At 41.1% G+C, this 16,584-nt stretch overlaps 1 protein-coding gene across 1 annotated transcript; it reads right to left on the reverse strand.

Annotated features, from left to right (window-relative positions):
* Window positions 1-3,476: 3,476 nt before the first annotated feature.
* On the reverse strand, window positions 3,477-8,557 carry ankk1 (ankyrin repeat and kinase domain containing 1). Its single transcript, XM_072692130.1, has 8 exons — window positions 8,358-8,557; window positions 7,882-8,161; window positions 6,807-6,952; window positions 6,631-6,680; window positions 5,966-6,121; window positions 5,126-5,247; window positions 4,842-4,872; window positions 3,477-4,738 (listed from the first exon to the last, which is right to left on the reverse strand). Exons 1-8 carry the CDS (start codon window positions 8,555-8,557, stop codon window positions 3,477-3,479), a joined length of 2,247 nt encoding a protein of 748 aa, XP_072548231.1.
* Between the last annotated feature and the right edge of the window lie 8,027 nt (window positions 8,558-16,584).

The following is a 16,584-nucleotide window of genomic DNA, read 5'->3' on the forward strand; positions in this document are numbered from 1 at the left end:
TAGTTCTGATGAAACATTACTAACCCGCAGTGCAATAATGTCCTTTAGATACTGTAAAACAGCTTCAAAAATACATAATTTAATGATTGTCCGCCATTCTCACCAGGTTCGGCTTAAGGGGAATGAAGTTCCTTTTTATTTTCTCTAGGAATGTTGCAAGCAAAGCTCGTCATTTTACTTTTTTATGCATTATAATCTCTACTAAATAACCCCCTTTCAAGTGTAATTGTAATGTTTAATGCCATAGAAGAACCACGTTTGGTTCCATAAAGAACCACGTTTGTAATGGAGATGGAGTGTGTGAGTGTAAAGGCAGTTTTAAAGGTCTAAAGAACCTTAACTTGAACCGTTACATCTTTTCATTTGGACTTGGTCTTGGGAAGATATTGCTGTATTAAGCCCCATGTTCTTTATGGAAACAGAACCTAGTTATGTAATGGCATCGCTCAAAGAACCATTTAATGCACCTTTATTTTAAAGGGTGTACAATAAACAACTGTCAAACTTGTGTATGCAAAACCTTCATTAGCAGCAGCCTTAGGTAATGTACAGCCAAGGTATGCAATGTTGTAAGTACTGGTCTATCCCCTAGCAACCTAACCCCACCCTCACACTCTCTTTCTCATGAACAATGATCCTGTACAACAGCTTTCTCTCTCCTCTAGTACCCTTGACCCCTTCTCAATCTCTCTGTACACCACAGGAGCAGGCTGTATTTCATGCACGGTACAAGCCTGATCTTCCATTAATGAACATGGAAGTCACTACCTTATCGATCACTGCTGCTCATGAAGCTTCTCTTCTAGGTTGCAAGAAGCCAAATCTACAGTATAGAAATCAGACAGTGGCTCTACCTATTCATAAGAGCTATTTTCAGAACTGTACTGCTTTTCAGACCTAAAAAACTACAAGGCTGTGGAAAAGGTGTGGGGGAAAAAATCTGTTTGCTTCTGGTTTTGCATATTTGTCACCATAAATAGTTTCAGATCTTCATACAAAATACAAGAAAATACAAGAAAACAGTGAAGCATAAACACAGCTTGTAAAAGATTTCATTTAAATGCATATTAAATATTTAAAAATTGGCCTTCAGCCAAACACTTCATATAGCTGCAAGGACATCTTTCACATTGCTATGGAGCTTTTTGCCTACTCATATTTGCAGATTGGTTTAAATTCATTCACACTGGTAAGCTTGCAAGCATCAACTGCCCATTTAAGAACTTCGACTAGACCTTCTGAGCCATTCAGATGTAGACCTGATCTCATGTTTCCCACTGGAGTTTTCCTGCAAAACACAAGTGCACTTAAGCTATAGATCACATAGATAGTCTGATCATATAGATTAGATATAGATAGCCAAACATTTTCTGGAGAAGAGGAGAGCAGAATTCATGGCTCTGTCAATTATTTTGGAAAGTCGTTTAAAGGCCCTGACGCAGTAAATCATGCCCAAGCCACTGCACTACCTCCGCCATGTTTGAGTGTTGGTATAATTTGCTGTGGAAGCTGTGGAAGCAGATGTAAAGGGACACCTGTCTTATAAGAAGCTGCACTTTTGATGCATCAATCCACAGAACATTGTTCTAAACAATTCAGGGATGAAATCAATGGTAGTTCAGCAGTGTTTTTTAATCTTGCAACTCCCCCATACATGGCATTTTTGCCACATGCTCTTTGTAATGGTACAATCATGAACGCTGACCTACATCTATGTTCTTTTGTGACTTCCTGGAGGAGACATTGATGCGCTAATGGAGGAATGTTGGTAGGCCAGTCACTTCTGGCAAGATTCAGCACATGTGTGTTTTTTTTACCTTCACAGATAATAACTTATGTATATAGAGCCTTAGAAATGGCTTGTAACCCTTTCCCAACTGACAGATTTCAATGACCTCACCTCAACAGAGTGTCTATTCTAGCTGATCCCAATTCCCAGCTAAATTTGTTTCCTGTTACAAATAAAACAATCATTTTAAACCTGTATTTTGTTGTTTTTGTTGTTTATCTATAATAAGTAGGTGTTATATGCAAAACTAGAGAAAAGCAGTACAACAATTACATACATTGATGAGCCATAACATTAAAACCTAAAAGTTTATAAAATGAATAATATGACTAATATGCAGTATTAGTCAGCAAATGAACAGTGATTCCTGATCTTGATGTGTTGGAAGCAGAAAAAGGAGCAAGCATGAAGATCTGATCCAGTTTAACAAGGGTCAAATTGTGATTTGTCTAGATGACCGGGTCATAACATTCCCAAAACGACAGGGTTTTGACAAAACTAAAAACAGCAGCAGCAATTTGTTCAAAATCTGCAACAATTGAATAGATATGTAAATAAAACATTCCTAACATAAATAATACATTCTGTATCTGTTTAAGCTACTATAAACACACATTGTAATTTTTCTTATTATTGTTTTGGAGCAGAGAAGCTTCAAAGTCTGGGTTGGGGACAAGGCCAAAGTAGCAAAATATTGATGTTTGGATTTTGGTGGTGCAATAAAAAACTAAGTATTTCTAACATGATTTATTACCCAGGGACATAAAAGTTTCTCTAAGAAAAGCTGCAGGGAAGGACAACCAGCATCCGAGGCTCAAGGACTGATGTGATCCATGGAGGCCCCATCTTGAAATTTATAGAATTTACAGAAACTTACAGAAACAGAAGGATCTGCTGCCTCAGGTCTCAAGGGATTATGGCTGTTGAGATATTAGATCACACTTTATGTACACACTCTCTGTGTGTCTACAGGACAGCTAAGACAAACTATGCATGGCAACAGATGGGCTAACTGGGGTCTAACTGTACACTAGCAAGGTGGACCTACAAAGTAAGTGAGTCACTCACACACTGTATGATACTTGATACTTAGTCAATACTCAAACAATTAGCATGTTAATAATTATGCATGCTGGGGAGTATACACATGATTGTTAGATTAGTAAAGCAGTGGAGCACTGCTGAGAAACAGGAAGAATGCTGCCACACCGGTTCTGAGCTCTCGGCTCTGGAAGTGGTTTAAGGGATTGGAATACCATGAATAGATTGCATTCCTTCATGATGAGATTATCTCTGTAGACGTACAGTATTAAGACATGTTAGTTCCTGTCAGTGGTGGCTAGCACAATTATGAAGCTCCAAACACAAATCCGCTTGGCAACCAATGTAGTCAAAGTGAAAGTGCCATTCACTCTCTGTAGAGGAGCGCATTCCCAACAGGCTACCTGTGTCTGCGGGTGGCTTTTTTGTTTTGTTCAGTGAGTCATCACATTATGAAAATGTCCCTTTGCAAAATCAATGGAAATATATTAACAAAACGAGAAAAATAAATCACAATAGAGGCTGGAGGAGCAGGATGCAGAGGCATGGGATCAATACGAGAGAAATCAATGCACTCCTCCCCTTCCATCCTAATGTACTTATCTGTCATCACGCTCAGCTTGTTTTGAATGTCTCGCCTAGTCCTTTAGCTGTCCAGTAACTGCACAATCTCTTTGTTGTGTTGCTGCTGAGCCAAAGCTAAGGCCGTACATCCTCTGGAGTTAACTATGTGCCTTTGTGCACCATTCATCAGCAGAGCTTTGACGATTGGGGTGCTGCCGGCCTGCACGGCCAGGTGCAGTGGGGTGTCCTGGCTGATGTTCTGGGCATTGATGTCGGCCTGCTTGGCAATGAGCTGCAACGTGCTGGGGAAGGCACCTTTATGGCAAGCCATGTGAAGGGGTGTCCAGCTGCTGTCCTCGCTCAGGTTGGGGTTGGCTCCAGCGGTCAGCAACACAGCCACTACCTCCTCCTGCATGTGGTGACAAGCCAGGTGCAGGGGCGTCCAACCTCCTTCGCCCCGTGCGTCCATTGATCCCTTGTTCTCCTCCAGCACAAGCACCGTTTCTGGGTGGCCCTTCAGCGCAGCCAGATGCATGGGTGTCCACTTCTGATTGGTTCTGACATTGGGGTTTGCCCCATGATTCAGCAAGAGTCTGCAGATGCCAGTGCAGCCTCTAAGAGCAGCGTAGTGCAAGGCGCTGTAATTGGAACCATTGACAGCATTCACTTCTGCCTCTTTCGTCAAGAGCAGCCGAGCCACCCTGAAGTGTCCCTCCTCAGCGGCCAGGTGCAAAGCAGTGGCTTGGTCAGCGTCCGTCTTATTTGGGTCGGCTCCTTTCGCAAGCAGGAGTTTGCCGATGTTCAGGTAGCCATACATGCAGGCCATATGCAGCGCAGTCCTTCCAGTCATTTCCTCCTGTTCGTCCACGCTGGCCAAGCGTGGGAGCAAAAGGCGCACCACACCCTCATGGCCATTCTGAGCCGCCAGGTGCAGAGGCGTCCACCCGTCCTTGTCCTTGGAGTCAGCCGCGGCCTTGTTGTCCAGTAGCATGCGAACGGCGCGGTCGTCCCCGCCCTGCACCGCAAAATGCAGTGGGGTCCAGAGGTCTTGGTCACCAAGGTTGACATCAGCCCCGTGGTCAGTGAGCAGGGTGCAGATATCATAGAACTTCCGCAAGAGTGCAACAATGAGCGCCGTGTAACCTCTGACACTCTGGCAGTTTACCGAAGCCCCCAGGTTCAACACCATCTGCACACTCTCAACATCCCCACTGGAAGCAGCGTGGTGAAGGAGAGAGTTGTTGTCCCTGAAGAACATTGAGACGTGCTCTTTCCTCAAGACATTCTTGAAGGATTCAAAATCCTTTTGCTCCAGGTAAGTGTGAATGCTTTGACCTGAACTGTCTGTTATGCAAGACGGAACACAAAAGACAGAAAACCTGGGTTGAAAATCCTTAGACATTTGGAGAGATTTCATCAATAATGGGATTTACACTTCAAAACTGACCTGAACGTCCATCAGTGGAATCATTTGAGCCCTGGAACAGCCAAATAACAAGAGTGAACTTTTAGAACAGAGGTAAGTATAAGCACAGAAAAAAAGTTCAAAAAGTAGTTGCAACAGATAAAAAAAAAGTTTCAGTTGATAAAATATCCTCAAAAAATTTCACCCACATGCTGTCCTGTCCAAACTGAAAAGCCAAAGGGTACACATGGTACGCTGGCTTTGATGGATTTCAGATCAGCAGAGATTTCATGTGTCAATGTGCTGGATTACCAAACCTCACTTACTCTACTGTGCCAGATGGGCTTGGAAGTTCTGAGTCTAAACGACTGCTTAGTTTTCTCACTGCCTGGAATCAAGTCTGGGATTTTCAGCACATCACTTAAAGCTTCAGTCATCCACACTGTCTCTGCAGAGTGAGAGAGAGAAAGAGATAGAGAGAGAAGTAACCACAGCTGGAGAGAACCTCCATCAGCGTTCAGTTCTCTCTGTGACAGAGGTTAATTTGTCTCAGTTTAGCTCTCCTGCAGTACTGATTTTACTGTGCATGCACTTTTGATCACTCTCTTGGCTCTCTACCCACAGTCATAACCGCGCAAAATATGCAGCTGGCAAGCAAACGACTTGTAGCCTTGAGTGTCTTAATCAAATGGTGCTTAACCTGGGGTATAAAAGTGTAGTACAGAAGACATAGCCATGCTAATTACTGTGCCTTTTTTTCTTTTTAGTAATCTGAGTAATCTGATGCTCAGGTTTAATCACATTCTGCTCATTATACAACGCTGCATAGAAATTAGCCAAATTATTCAACTGTTTTAATGCATGAATGCAAATAGCAATGATTGGTATGCACTGACACAGCTGCTAAATCAAATAACTTTAATGAGATCTTTTACTAAAACATAATTAGATGCTTTAGTAAAGGTGCCCTGTTCAAGATATAAACAAACCAGGATGCTGATAAAATTCAGCAGCACAGCTTTTCTTTGTGGAATTTGAGGTCAAAAAGGACAAGTGAATGTCAAAAATGGATGTGCAAAAGTGCTGAGAAAGCTTAATCCTTGGTTTCACTCATGGTTTGTCTAATCTAAACCTGAGCCATGTGTGTGCATCAGGTGTGCTATTACCAGAGAAAGCAGGTCTGTGGCTGCAGTCTTGGTCCCAGCATTGCTGCATTAAGTCAATCATGTCCTCACACTCTTGAGGCTTATCATCAGGGATCTTCTCCACGCTGGGCCTTTTGCCAGATGACACCCTGATCAATATTTCGGTCATATTCATCCCTATGTTAAAGAGCAGAACGTAGATGGTCTGAATGTTTAGAGAAATGCTGCTTACAAACATTGGCTATACTTAATAAGAGAGCACTATATGGCCAAATGTTTGTGGGCACCAGCTCATCCCATGTGTAATCTCATAGGGGAATGAAAAAAGAAGTTTCTGCATCATTTTCTGCTGCAGTAGCTATCTCCACTCCTTGGGGAACGCTTTCTAGTAGATTTCAGAACCTTGGTGTGAGGATTTAAAAGCATTGAGGTCAGGTACTGATGTTGGATGATTTGCTCTGGATCACAAATGCTATTCCAGTTTATCCCAAAGGTACTGGATGAAGCTCAAATAAAAAATGATCTACATTCCCCCTTTCTAGTGTCAGGGTGGGTCAGCCATTGATGCATTTTAAAGAAGCCTAGCTAAATTTGCCAATGATAAGGGTTGTCCACAAACATTTGGATATATAGTGCATGTTTATCTGTAACAATTCAAATTTGTGAAATGAAGAAAGCAGATGTACCAGAGTATGGCCTCTTTTGAGTTAAAATCTCCCACATCACAATGGAGAAGCTGTTGTTAAGGAAGAGGCAGAGAAATGTAATTACTGAGGCACAGCAGTTACACAGTTGGATGTCCTGGAAGTTCATGTAATTAAGAAGCTATGAAGCTTGTAGACAAACTTTATGACAAACTCACCTGTAAACATCATACTTGGTTGTAGGAGGTTCAGGATTCTGCGTAAACGCTTCTGGGGGAACATAACTAATGTTTCCTCGAGCTGACAAATCTTCCACGAACGCCTTCTTGCTTTCTTCCCATCCAATTAGCCCAAAATCTGAAATCTTAACAGAAGTAGAAGTGAAGAAAAGTACATTTATGAGCTTATCTGACTTTTCTCAATAAAAGAACTTCTACATTTTAGCTAGTAGGAATATAGTAAACTACTATATTAGCCACTACTGGGGATCTTTCCCAGTTTTCTTCCCAATTTCAACCCACTAGTGTGCACTAGGACTCTCCCGTCACATGATGCCACCAACCACATCTTTTCAACTTGCCCTGCCTGTTAGGCAGTTAGCTCAACATGCCTTGAAGAGACGCTAAGGCGCCTGCTCTCGTGAGCACTGCACTGAGTGATGGGGGAGAGGGAGGGCCACACCACCCACTGACCCAGAGAGAGAGCGAGGCCAATTACGCTTTCTTATGGCATCATCTGGGATTGTGGCTTCAACAGGTGGTTGCTCAATGATAGACAGTTTAGCTTAGTCAGGTCCGCCATTCAGGACTGCCAAAAGCTACTTACTGTAAGCATCATGTCCATCATCACAAGCCTAAAGCAGCACACATTCTTCGCCTCTGTGTCAAGTTAGGTAGCCATAAAGAGACTGGTCAAGGGTCAAGGGGTCAAATGTGATTATTTAGGGATGCAAGTAGCAAGATGCTAATTAGTGTGATTTTTTAAAAAGTGACCATATAATGAATAGGATTATTTTTGTTTAATTCATTGTTTCTGTTTACATATATCCATCTATTCAGGCTACAGCAGTTTAGCCCTGCTATCAGTTGTCAGTCTGTCATCAGTAACAACAATGTTGTTTAATTCTAAGACAGAAATGGAAGCTGGAAAGTTGTCATGTAAAAAAAAAAGATTTTTGACTTTTTGGTACAAGCCCACACAGAAAGTTCTACATAGACCTCATGAGAAACAGGGTTCTTTATAAAACAGGAATATAGAGTATGGTCATTTTATTTAAAAAAGTGACTGCAGCACCTTAACATGAAGATGATCATCAAGCATGATGTTGGACAACTTCAAGTTCAGATGAAGGACAGGGGGTTTCATGCTGTGAAGGAAGTTCATGCCCATGGTCACCTCATGAATCATCTGGAACTTCTTTGGCCACATTAGGACATGACTTGCGAGGAGATTGTCCAGGGACCCTTTGTTCATATACTCCATCACTATGGCAGTTGGATTTCTACACAGCCCGTAATTGGAAATCAAGTATTTAAATTTCGTCTTCCCTATTTTGAAGGCCTGCGCCATGTTCCTAGAAAGAGAAAGACAGTATAGGCCATGTCTACTCGTGTCTCTACTCACACATACAACCAGTAAGCGTTATAGAGTTATTATAACTTTCAACTGCATCTAAACATTCGAAATCTACAATACTAGGTTTTCAAATGGACAGTGCAACATAACATTAGCCAGTTCTCCTTGTTTCACATGTGACTGGATAGCCATACCTGTAATCATCGGTGCTAGAGAAGGTCTTGATGGCACAGTTCTCTCTCCATAGCTTTAGCTTCACTTTGTAAACCTGGCATAAACTGCGGTCAGATATTTTCTCCCAGTCCACTTCGAATTCTTCTTTTTTAAAATGGGTGTATTTCTCCAGACTGCTGTTGCCGGAGCGGTCGCTTTGTGAGGAGCTTGTTTCAGTCATTCTTCAGTTTTCTTAAATTCTAACACTCTAAAACCCTGATCTTGGACAGTGCTCTGCCTTCAGCTTCTGCACCTTGAACAAAAACTAGTCCTGTTGTTGGGAGGAGTTTAGATCACTGATTATTTGAATAAAAATGTGACACAGCCAGTTCTTTTTGTTGTACAGGTGAGGTTGCATAGATTTCAGTTTCCTGGTTACCTGACCAACATTGTTTATAAAGGTCCTGTGCACAAAAAAAAAAAAAAAAAAAAAAAAAAAAAAATCAGTAGCACTTTACTAAAGGGCAGCATTGGTTCTCATGGAAACTTTCATAAAGCTACATGCATAAGCATTTATTTAGGCTTATTTCAAGGTTTTTACTTCTGCATCTAAATTTGGGCAACAGCACGAACAGAGTTGAGAAAGATTAGTAAAAAAGGTGCAGCTGATTGTTTATTTATTGTCTACATTTAGTTTGTGAACCTATTTTTTCAGTTGTTTACTGTTTATTCCTATCTGCGGGTTAGAACTGCCCCTTTCACATGACGTCCCCAAACGGCAAGTCTTTTGACAATAGACTGTTGAGGCCTTGCTGGGATAAGAACTTCCGATCCCCTCACCACTGATGTGAAGCAGTTAGACTGTAGGGCCGGTGTACATAAAAACACAGTTACACAGAGTAACTTTACCATACCGTTTTTTTCTTGGACACACATATGTGCTTTGGGCTTCACAGCTCAACTGTCTAACCGCCAGCTTTTCAGAGTCAGGAGATCTAAAATCCCATCAGTGCCAAAACCCTCCATGCTCAGGAGATGGAAATTAGAAGTAAGCAAACTTAGAGGGAGAAACACGGACTAGCTCATTTAGCTCATCTAAGCTGTAGAACTGAAACGTGAGTTAGGAGAAGTAGATTAAACTTAGTTAACTCAAAAACACTGTAATCAGTTACTTTTTAAACATTTTAGCATAAAAGCTGGCATTTTAAAATGTCATGTCATTTTACCTCAAAGTGTTAAGCTTACATTTGCTGGAACCTTAAGTTTGCTGGAAAAGGACTTTATAAATGTTTCTGAAGGTTTACATCAGTCATGAAAGACTTAATCAACACTGCACTTTAGTGAAATCTGTAAAAGCATATAAATATAGTTTGTAGACTGTTTACTATTCGGTCAACTCGTACTCATTATGTTTTCTCTAGATTACTCTATTCCGCTATTTGCCTACATGATTAGAATTTTGAGCTTAAATACAGAGGAACAAAATACATCACAGGTTCCTGCCACTGCCATAAATAGCTCTAGTGTAAATCATAATTTCTCTGTGACAAAAATGTATCTTAAGGCAGACTATCTAAAGTCTTTATTTTACTCCAACTCTAGTAAATGTTGCTTACTATAATATAATATTGCATATTATGTTGCATTTTCCTCAGTATGATGAAACAATGTATTAATTTAGTGTAAAAACAATAAATAAAAATAAGCTGCACAGTGCCACCTTTCAGCCTATCACAGCGGCTGCCACGGCCTGGCCTTCGATGGGCCACCCATAGGGACTATTCATATTGTTAAAAAATTCATTTCTTTTAAAAATCAAAACAGCAGCCTCTGGTCATTTCTGTTGTTGCAAGGACCAGAACTGCAGAAGGTATTTTCAAGACCCAGGATCATGTTCTGTTTAGTATGGGCACCGTGTAGCTAACTGTAGTGCTATGTTGTTTTTTTCTTTTTCCGCTTGAAAACCTTTATGTGCGCTCCCCGTGCTGTACATTTGTGTTTAGTGAAGAGCCATGAAGGTTACTAAAGAAGGTTTTTACCATGTGAGATAAGAAAATCAATAAATAAACAGTTATTGCTGCAGAGTAGAGCGATGGCTGTGGCTTTTGTAATGCTAAATTACAAACATTATTACCTTTAAACACATTCAATAACTCAAGCTCTGAAATGATTTTAGTTGGGCCAGGACTGTTTACTGCTATACATGAGGCTCTATTATGTTTTTGTCACCATAAAGAAGGAACTGCAATCCCATCGCGTTGTATATTATGAGAATGTAATCGTAAATGTACACTCACAGAGTACTCTTTTGTGAGCACTATACTAATACTAGGTAGGACCTCCCTTTGCTCTCAAAACAGTCTCAATTCTTTATGGAATGAATTTCACAAGATGTTGGAATTCCTCCTTTGAAATTCTGGTCTTTGTTGACATGGTTGCATCGCACAAAAGTCCTGCAGATTTTTCCAGAGCACTTTCATGTTCAAGTCTCCCAATCTACCACATCCCAAAGGTGCTCTACTGGATTCAGAGAAGGCCACCCAGGATCACGAAGTTGCCATGTTCATGAAATCAGTTGTCATTCGAAGATGGTAAATTGTGCTCAAGAAGGGATGCATATGGTCAGCTACAGTACTGAAATAGGCTGTGGCATTCCAGTGGTGGCTGACTGATTGATATTAATTGGGCCAAAGTTTGATAAGAAAACATTCTCCACACCTTTACCCCACCTCCTCCAGCCTGGACTGTTGGCAGCAATGTCGGACTCAATATTCAGACTGCTTTTTTTTTCTATCTTCAACTGTCCAGTTTTGGAGAGCCCGTGTCCACTGCAGCCTCACGTTTCTGTTCTTGGTGGAACTTGACGTGGTCTTTGTACAATTGTGGGACAACATGCAGTAAAAGTAGCTATGTGAGCTACTGTAGCCTTTCAGTCAGCTCCAACCAGCCGCTCGCTGGATGTTTTTTCTTTATTACACCATTCTGAGCAAACTCTAGAGACTGTTGTACTGAAAATTCCAAGAGCTCAGCCATTAAAGAAATACTTAAACCAAACTGTATGGCCCCAACAATCATGCCTTTTTGAAATCAGTGAGATCGCTGCTTCCTTGCTTGTACTGAACACTTTCTTCAACATTTCATGGACTCTTTATTCATTACATTCCTCTTCTGTCTCTCTTTGACCTTCCCCTTTGCTGCTCTGTTTAGAATTGCATTTGTCAGCATTTCTGTATTTCAGTTCTGTCCCTGTGGTGCCCGGGCTTTCCAGCTGGGCATGCTTTGCTTACTCTTTCAATTGCACATTACTATTTAAGGTTTTATTAAGTGGTCCTTTACAACACCATTTCTGGCCTGCCTGTACCTAGATCCACCTAGCCTCTGACTTGTCACAACTATGCTGGTGACTAACACAGGACAGAATCTTGAGGGTAATGTCTGCCTGATACCTTTTTCCATCAAAATGCAAGAGCTGGAAAATGAATAACGACAAATCTCATAAGTTACAGTAGAGTTGCATCCATGCATGTATACTCTATGCATGTGTGTGCCGTGGGATCGAGCAGGGTGGTCTGTTTTAACAGCTCTGTTTTGGTTATGCAGTATATTATATTAGCTCATATGCTGAAGTGTCATGAGAATATGAACTAACAAAGCTGAAGATCTGTCCATTTTTTGCTTTGTTCGCACACAATCTACTATTTAAGAAATCAAACATTTTAAGCGAAATGTAATTCAGTCATTGTTAAGATCAATAATAAGACCTAATGCTGCATTTACATTACAGCTAACTGCTGACCACTTAGGTATTGCTAAAACGCAGACACGTTTAGCTGTGCAGGCAGAGGTCTGATATTATTTTTTTAAGATGTGGATTTGTGTAAAAAAACTCATTTCTCTTCTCTTCCATCTTCTCAGCACTGTTATTAATGCACAGTTTGAATGTAGATGTGATGCATGATGTCATCGCAGCACACTTCACTGATCTGATTGGCTGCCGCCTGGTGAAATTTGCTTCTCATTTTAATAAAGTTGAAAAAAGCTCTTCTCACATCTTTTGCTCCACTGCAGCTTCCACAATCCTCTACCCTCAATCACTGCCTCTCACCACAGAAACAAAAAACATGTCGCTTTGCTGCAATGAAAATAAAGCGTTAGCAATCTGAAAAAGGCAGTTTTGCTGCTTATAGTGATAAAAAATATGCAAGCATGCAGAAAGCTCCAATTCCACATGATGATCCATTTTTACTATGCTTAGCGTGGCCCCGCAATTCACTGGCAGCAATTTTTTGAAGCTAAAGGGCACATTTAAGATCTTTGACTGGATCAGCAGCAATACTTCAGGAAGGATATGACACAACAAGCCAAAATTGCTGTACATGATTATTATGAGGCAGTTGTGTTCCTCTATTATATTTCCATAATTCCGAAATAAACAAGCCCATGATTTAATGAAAGCATCTTAACAAAACGCCTGCCAAGAAGGCTGTCTACACCAGCTTACATCATAGCAAAGTCCCTGCACGACATCACACTGTGAGCTGGAAAAAGCACAGCTAGCCAGCCAGTCAGGCAGGCACAGGCTCAGTGTGGATCTGCGAAGAGCAGAGTGTCAAAACAGATGTCTTGCCAGCTTGCTTGTACTAAAAATATCATTTAAGGCACTTTGACTATTACATTTGTCTGCAGATTTGCTACCAAGCCCAAGTAAACCTATTTATAACCTGCCCATTATGGCAGCAGAAGTGTAATTAATGCATTATCATGGACAGATTGGGTACACTTTCAAGGTAAGAAGTGTTCTCCATTGCGTGAGCAGCCATAAGGAATCCAGCAGTGTCCAGACCTTTGCAAGCGATGTCTGTAAACCGTCCAAAGAAGCAGCAGAGCTACACAAACAAGAAAACAGCCAGACACCGAAACCAGAATCGCTGCTGCCTCTGCACTGTCCACTCCTAGAGAACAAACAGAGTAATACAAGTATGTTAGGAACTATACAGTAACCTTGGAAAACCTTCAAGACAAAGAGTCCATCAGATGCAAACAAAGTTCTAATTACCTGTTTTTTGAATGAATGGAGAAACATCTGTTTCTTTCAAAACAGGCCCAAAAGAAATGCGGTTTCCTGTATGGCTGAAGATAATCTCACCATCATTAGTAAAATGGGCATTCCTCTTCTGCTGACACTGAGGGAAACAATGAAAGAACCAATCACGCTATTTGTATTTTGGGCTAAAAGCAAATTACAGCCATACAGCAAAGCTTTTACAGAGATAGGCTACAGCCTTTCTAAATGGAAAGAGTTCAAAGACAGAAATAGATAAAAATATAAATAATAAACTAAAAACTAAAATGATCATTTAGTTAATGGGAAATCAAAGGTACACAAATTGCAATGCACATAAAATTGGAACTGGAATGACGTCAAAATACAAATGCATTTATTCATTGAAATTATGTCATTACATTCATATTTTTTGCACATAAAGTCCTATGAAACCAAGCTGTTGGTCAGCAAAAGTTGCTATTGCATTTTGTCCCTTGCAAATTGTGCAGTAAGTCAATAGAAATGCATCTAATACATCTTTTGCGTTCCAGGTCTGCCTCACACTGTAGGTAAAAGACTAGTGGGTGCCTTTAGCCTCATAATTTTTACATTTGATGGAGTAGAAGGCCAGAAAAAAGGCCATTCTGATAAAAAGCAAGGGAAAAAGGTTTCCATCAAGAGAAGCAGAGTAATGATGGGTGGAAAATCTTGTGCCAGACCTGGTCGGGAGTGATGAATGCTCTCCAGGGTCTTATCGCTCTCAGGGAGAGTGAGGCAGCTGAAACTTACCCGCTCACACTCAGAGTTGTTCCTCAGGCACACACTCAGATCACAGTGTAGGTAGGCAGTGGAGTAGTTAATCATCTGGAAAAGACTGATGGTGAAGCTGGCTCTTTTTGACAGAACACTGGGAAGCAAGCGGATGCCTTGTGGATCTATAGGTAACCTGGAGGATTGCACGCAAGACAAACATGTTATTGGAAGAAATGTGCGACTTCATACATAGTGAAAGTAATGAAATGGATCACGTTATGCACACACAGTGACTGGAGACACGGCCAACATCTGCTCGTCTTTGCGCTTACATATCAATTTGGTAGCTTTTCTGTAGTGAGAATACTTTAGAGACACGTCGGAGCTACACAGATGAATAGGAAAACATCTCCTTGGTTCTTATGTTATATTTTAAGGTTTATCAAGACTTATAATTTCAATAACAATTATTCAACCCCTGAATATGATCTTACCATCAAGCAGAGCCTCCAAAGTCACAGCAAAAGTCACTAAAAGTTCCTAGAGATACAGTTCGAAGCATAAATCACAAGTTCAAGCAACACTGGCTACACTACCTGGATGTGGCAGAAAGGGGAAGCTATCATCCACTCCCACCAGCTCCCTAGGGAGGCAGGTGGTCAGAAACCCTTGAGTGACTGCAAAAGATCTGTAGCAAGATTTGGTGGCAGCAGACACTGAGGTTTGAGTTTTGCCCTGAAGGTTTTAATGCCTGTACATCTCTACTGACCCAAAAGCACAAGAAAGGTGATATGAATAAGCCACAGAAGTTTTGGGATTCTGTTCTATGGCGCTAACTGAATCCTAAAGGATAGGATCCAAAAACAGTGAAGCATGGCAGTGATGTTCTGGGGCTGCTTTGCTTCCTCTGGCACTGGAAATCTGCAGCATGTGCAGGGCAAGATGGATTCAATCAAGAATCAGGAAATCCTAGAAGAAAATGTAATGCCTTCTGCGAGGAAGCTGAAGCTTGGGCGTCATTGGACCTGCTAACAGGACAATGACCTTAAGCATATCTCAAAGTCCACCAAGTCCTGGAAGATTCTGGGGTGGTTGTTACAGTCGCCCGACTTGAACCCCATAGAAATATTAGCGACCTGGAAGTCATTATCCATGAGCAATGGGCTAAGATTCCTTAAGAACACTGCCAGAAGCTAGTGTCTAGCTATGCATCACATTCGTAGCAGGTCATACAGGTGCTCTACTAATACTAAAGGTGCTTGTCATGAAGGGGTTGTGTAATTCTAAGACAGCAGTAGTAATACACTGGTAAAACAGTGGCATTTTACGCTAAATTTGGAGAAAGCACATGCTATATTAGTTGTGTTGAGTTGTTTAAATTGTTCATTTGATTGGTTTATTAAGTTTGTAAATTTAGCTAATAAACCTAATTTGCAAGGGGGTTAAATAACTAAAATAAGTTTGCAACTGCATACAATCACTGTTTGTGGACTTAATAGAAAAATAACAGAAGTTCCTCTAGAGTTCCTCTAGACAGCAAAGGGCTTCGGTTAAAAAAACAAAGCTTAGCTTAGCTTAGCAAGATTAGCTGCTTGTCTATAGGGTTCTGGTTTACAAACAGACAGGTTTGGGACTATATCTATAATGAGGATGCGTTTTGTGCTGACTGCTTGTTTAATTCTAGCACATCATTACCACTGTCTAAACGCCAGTGTGGGGAGTAGATGTGTGTATCGGCAGAGGTGAATGCCAAGGACACAGACATGAGCGGTTTATTACGCAGCTCACGACAAACAAGACTTGCCTTAGATCTAACAAGATTGTTAGACTGAGGGTATTTATAGCTTTCTAAAGTCAGACTCTTTGAGGGGAACTTTTGCTCTGCCAATGCTGCTTCACTGTGATAAGCCTCCGTCGGTTCAGGGGTAGCTATTTCCCACAAGCAGCAGGATAGATGATTTACACATCGTGCCCATAAACATGTGAGATATGGACTCCATATTCTAGGACCATTAAATAGATTTGGCTAAATTCGACAGCAGAGTGGGGCATAAGTCTTTTGAAGCCATGGTTTACCTGGAAAACAGGCAGCAGGTGGTGTTGAACTCATCCAGTCTTACGGAGGGTGAGAGACAGCAGGACTTTATCTCCAGGTTCACCTGGGTGTTATTTGTTTTCAGGTTGATGACGACACGCAGGTTGCCGAGAGCAGGGACGAGATCTCCCGGCATGATATCTCTCTCCAGGGTCAGACGCATCTCTGCTGTGTAGTTTCCACTGCCGCAGATATCATCAGAGATCTGGGCCAAGCTTAGACAACCAGAGAGCAAGCAGGCAAGAGTTATACAATGACACTCGGAATATATAAACATATATGTAGTATATACTAAAATGAACTACAATACAATACAAAGCAATTTATCTTGAGGACACCATCAAAGTATTACAAAGCTGTGTGCGATAATTTCCCT

The sequence above is a fragment of the Salminus brasiliensis genome, chromosome 11 (assembly GCF_030463535.1).
Source record: "Salminus brasiliensis chromosome 11, fSalBra1.hap2, whole genome shotgun sequence".
In the NCBI taxonomy this organism is placed as follows: domain Eukaryota; kingdom Metazoa; phylum Chordata; class Actinopteri; order Characiformes; family Bryconidae; genus Salminus; species Salminus brasiliensis.

Excerpts from the sequence above, each read along its gene's own strand:
- ankk1 (XM_072692130.1), bottom strand. The coding sequence starts at position 8,557 with ATGACTGAAACAAGCTCCTCACAAAGCGACCGCTCCGGCAACAGCAGT. Across the intron at positions 6,681-6,806 it reads ACCAAGTATGATGTTTACAG|CTTCTCCATTGTGATGTGGG; the intron begins GTGAGTTTGTCA and ends CCTTAACAACAG. Across the intron at positions 5,248-5,965 it reads CCACAGACCTGCTTTCTCTG|AGACAGTGTGGATGACTGAA; the intron begins GTAATAGCACAC and ends CTCACTCTGCAG.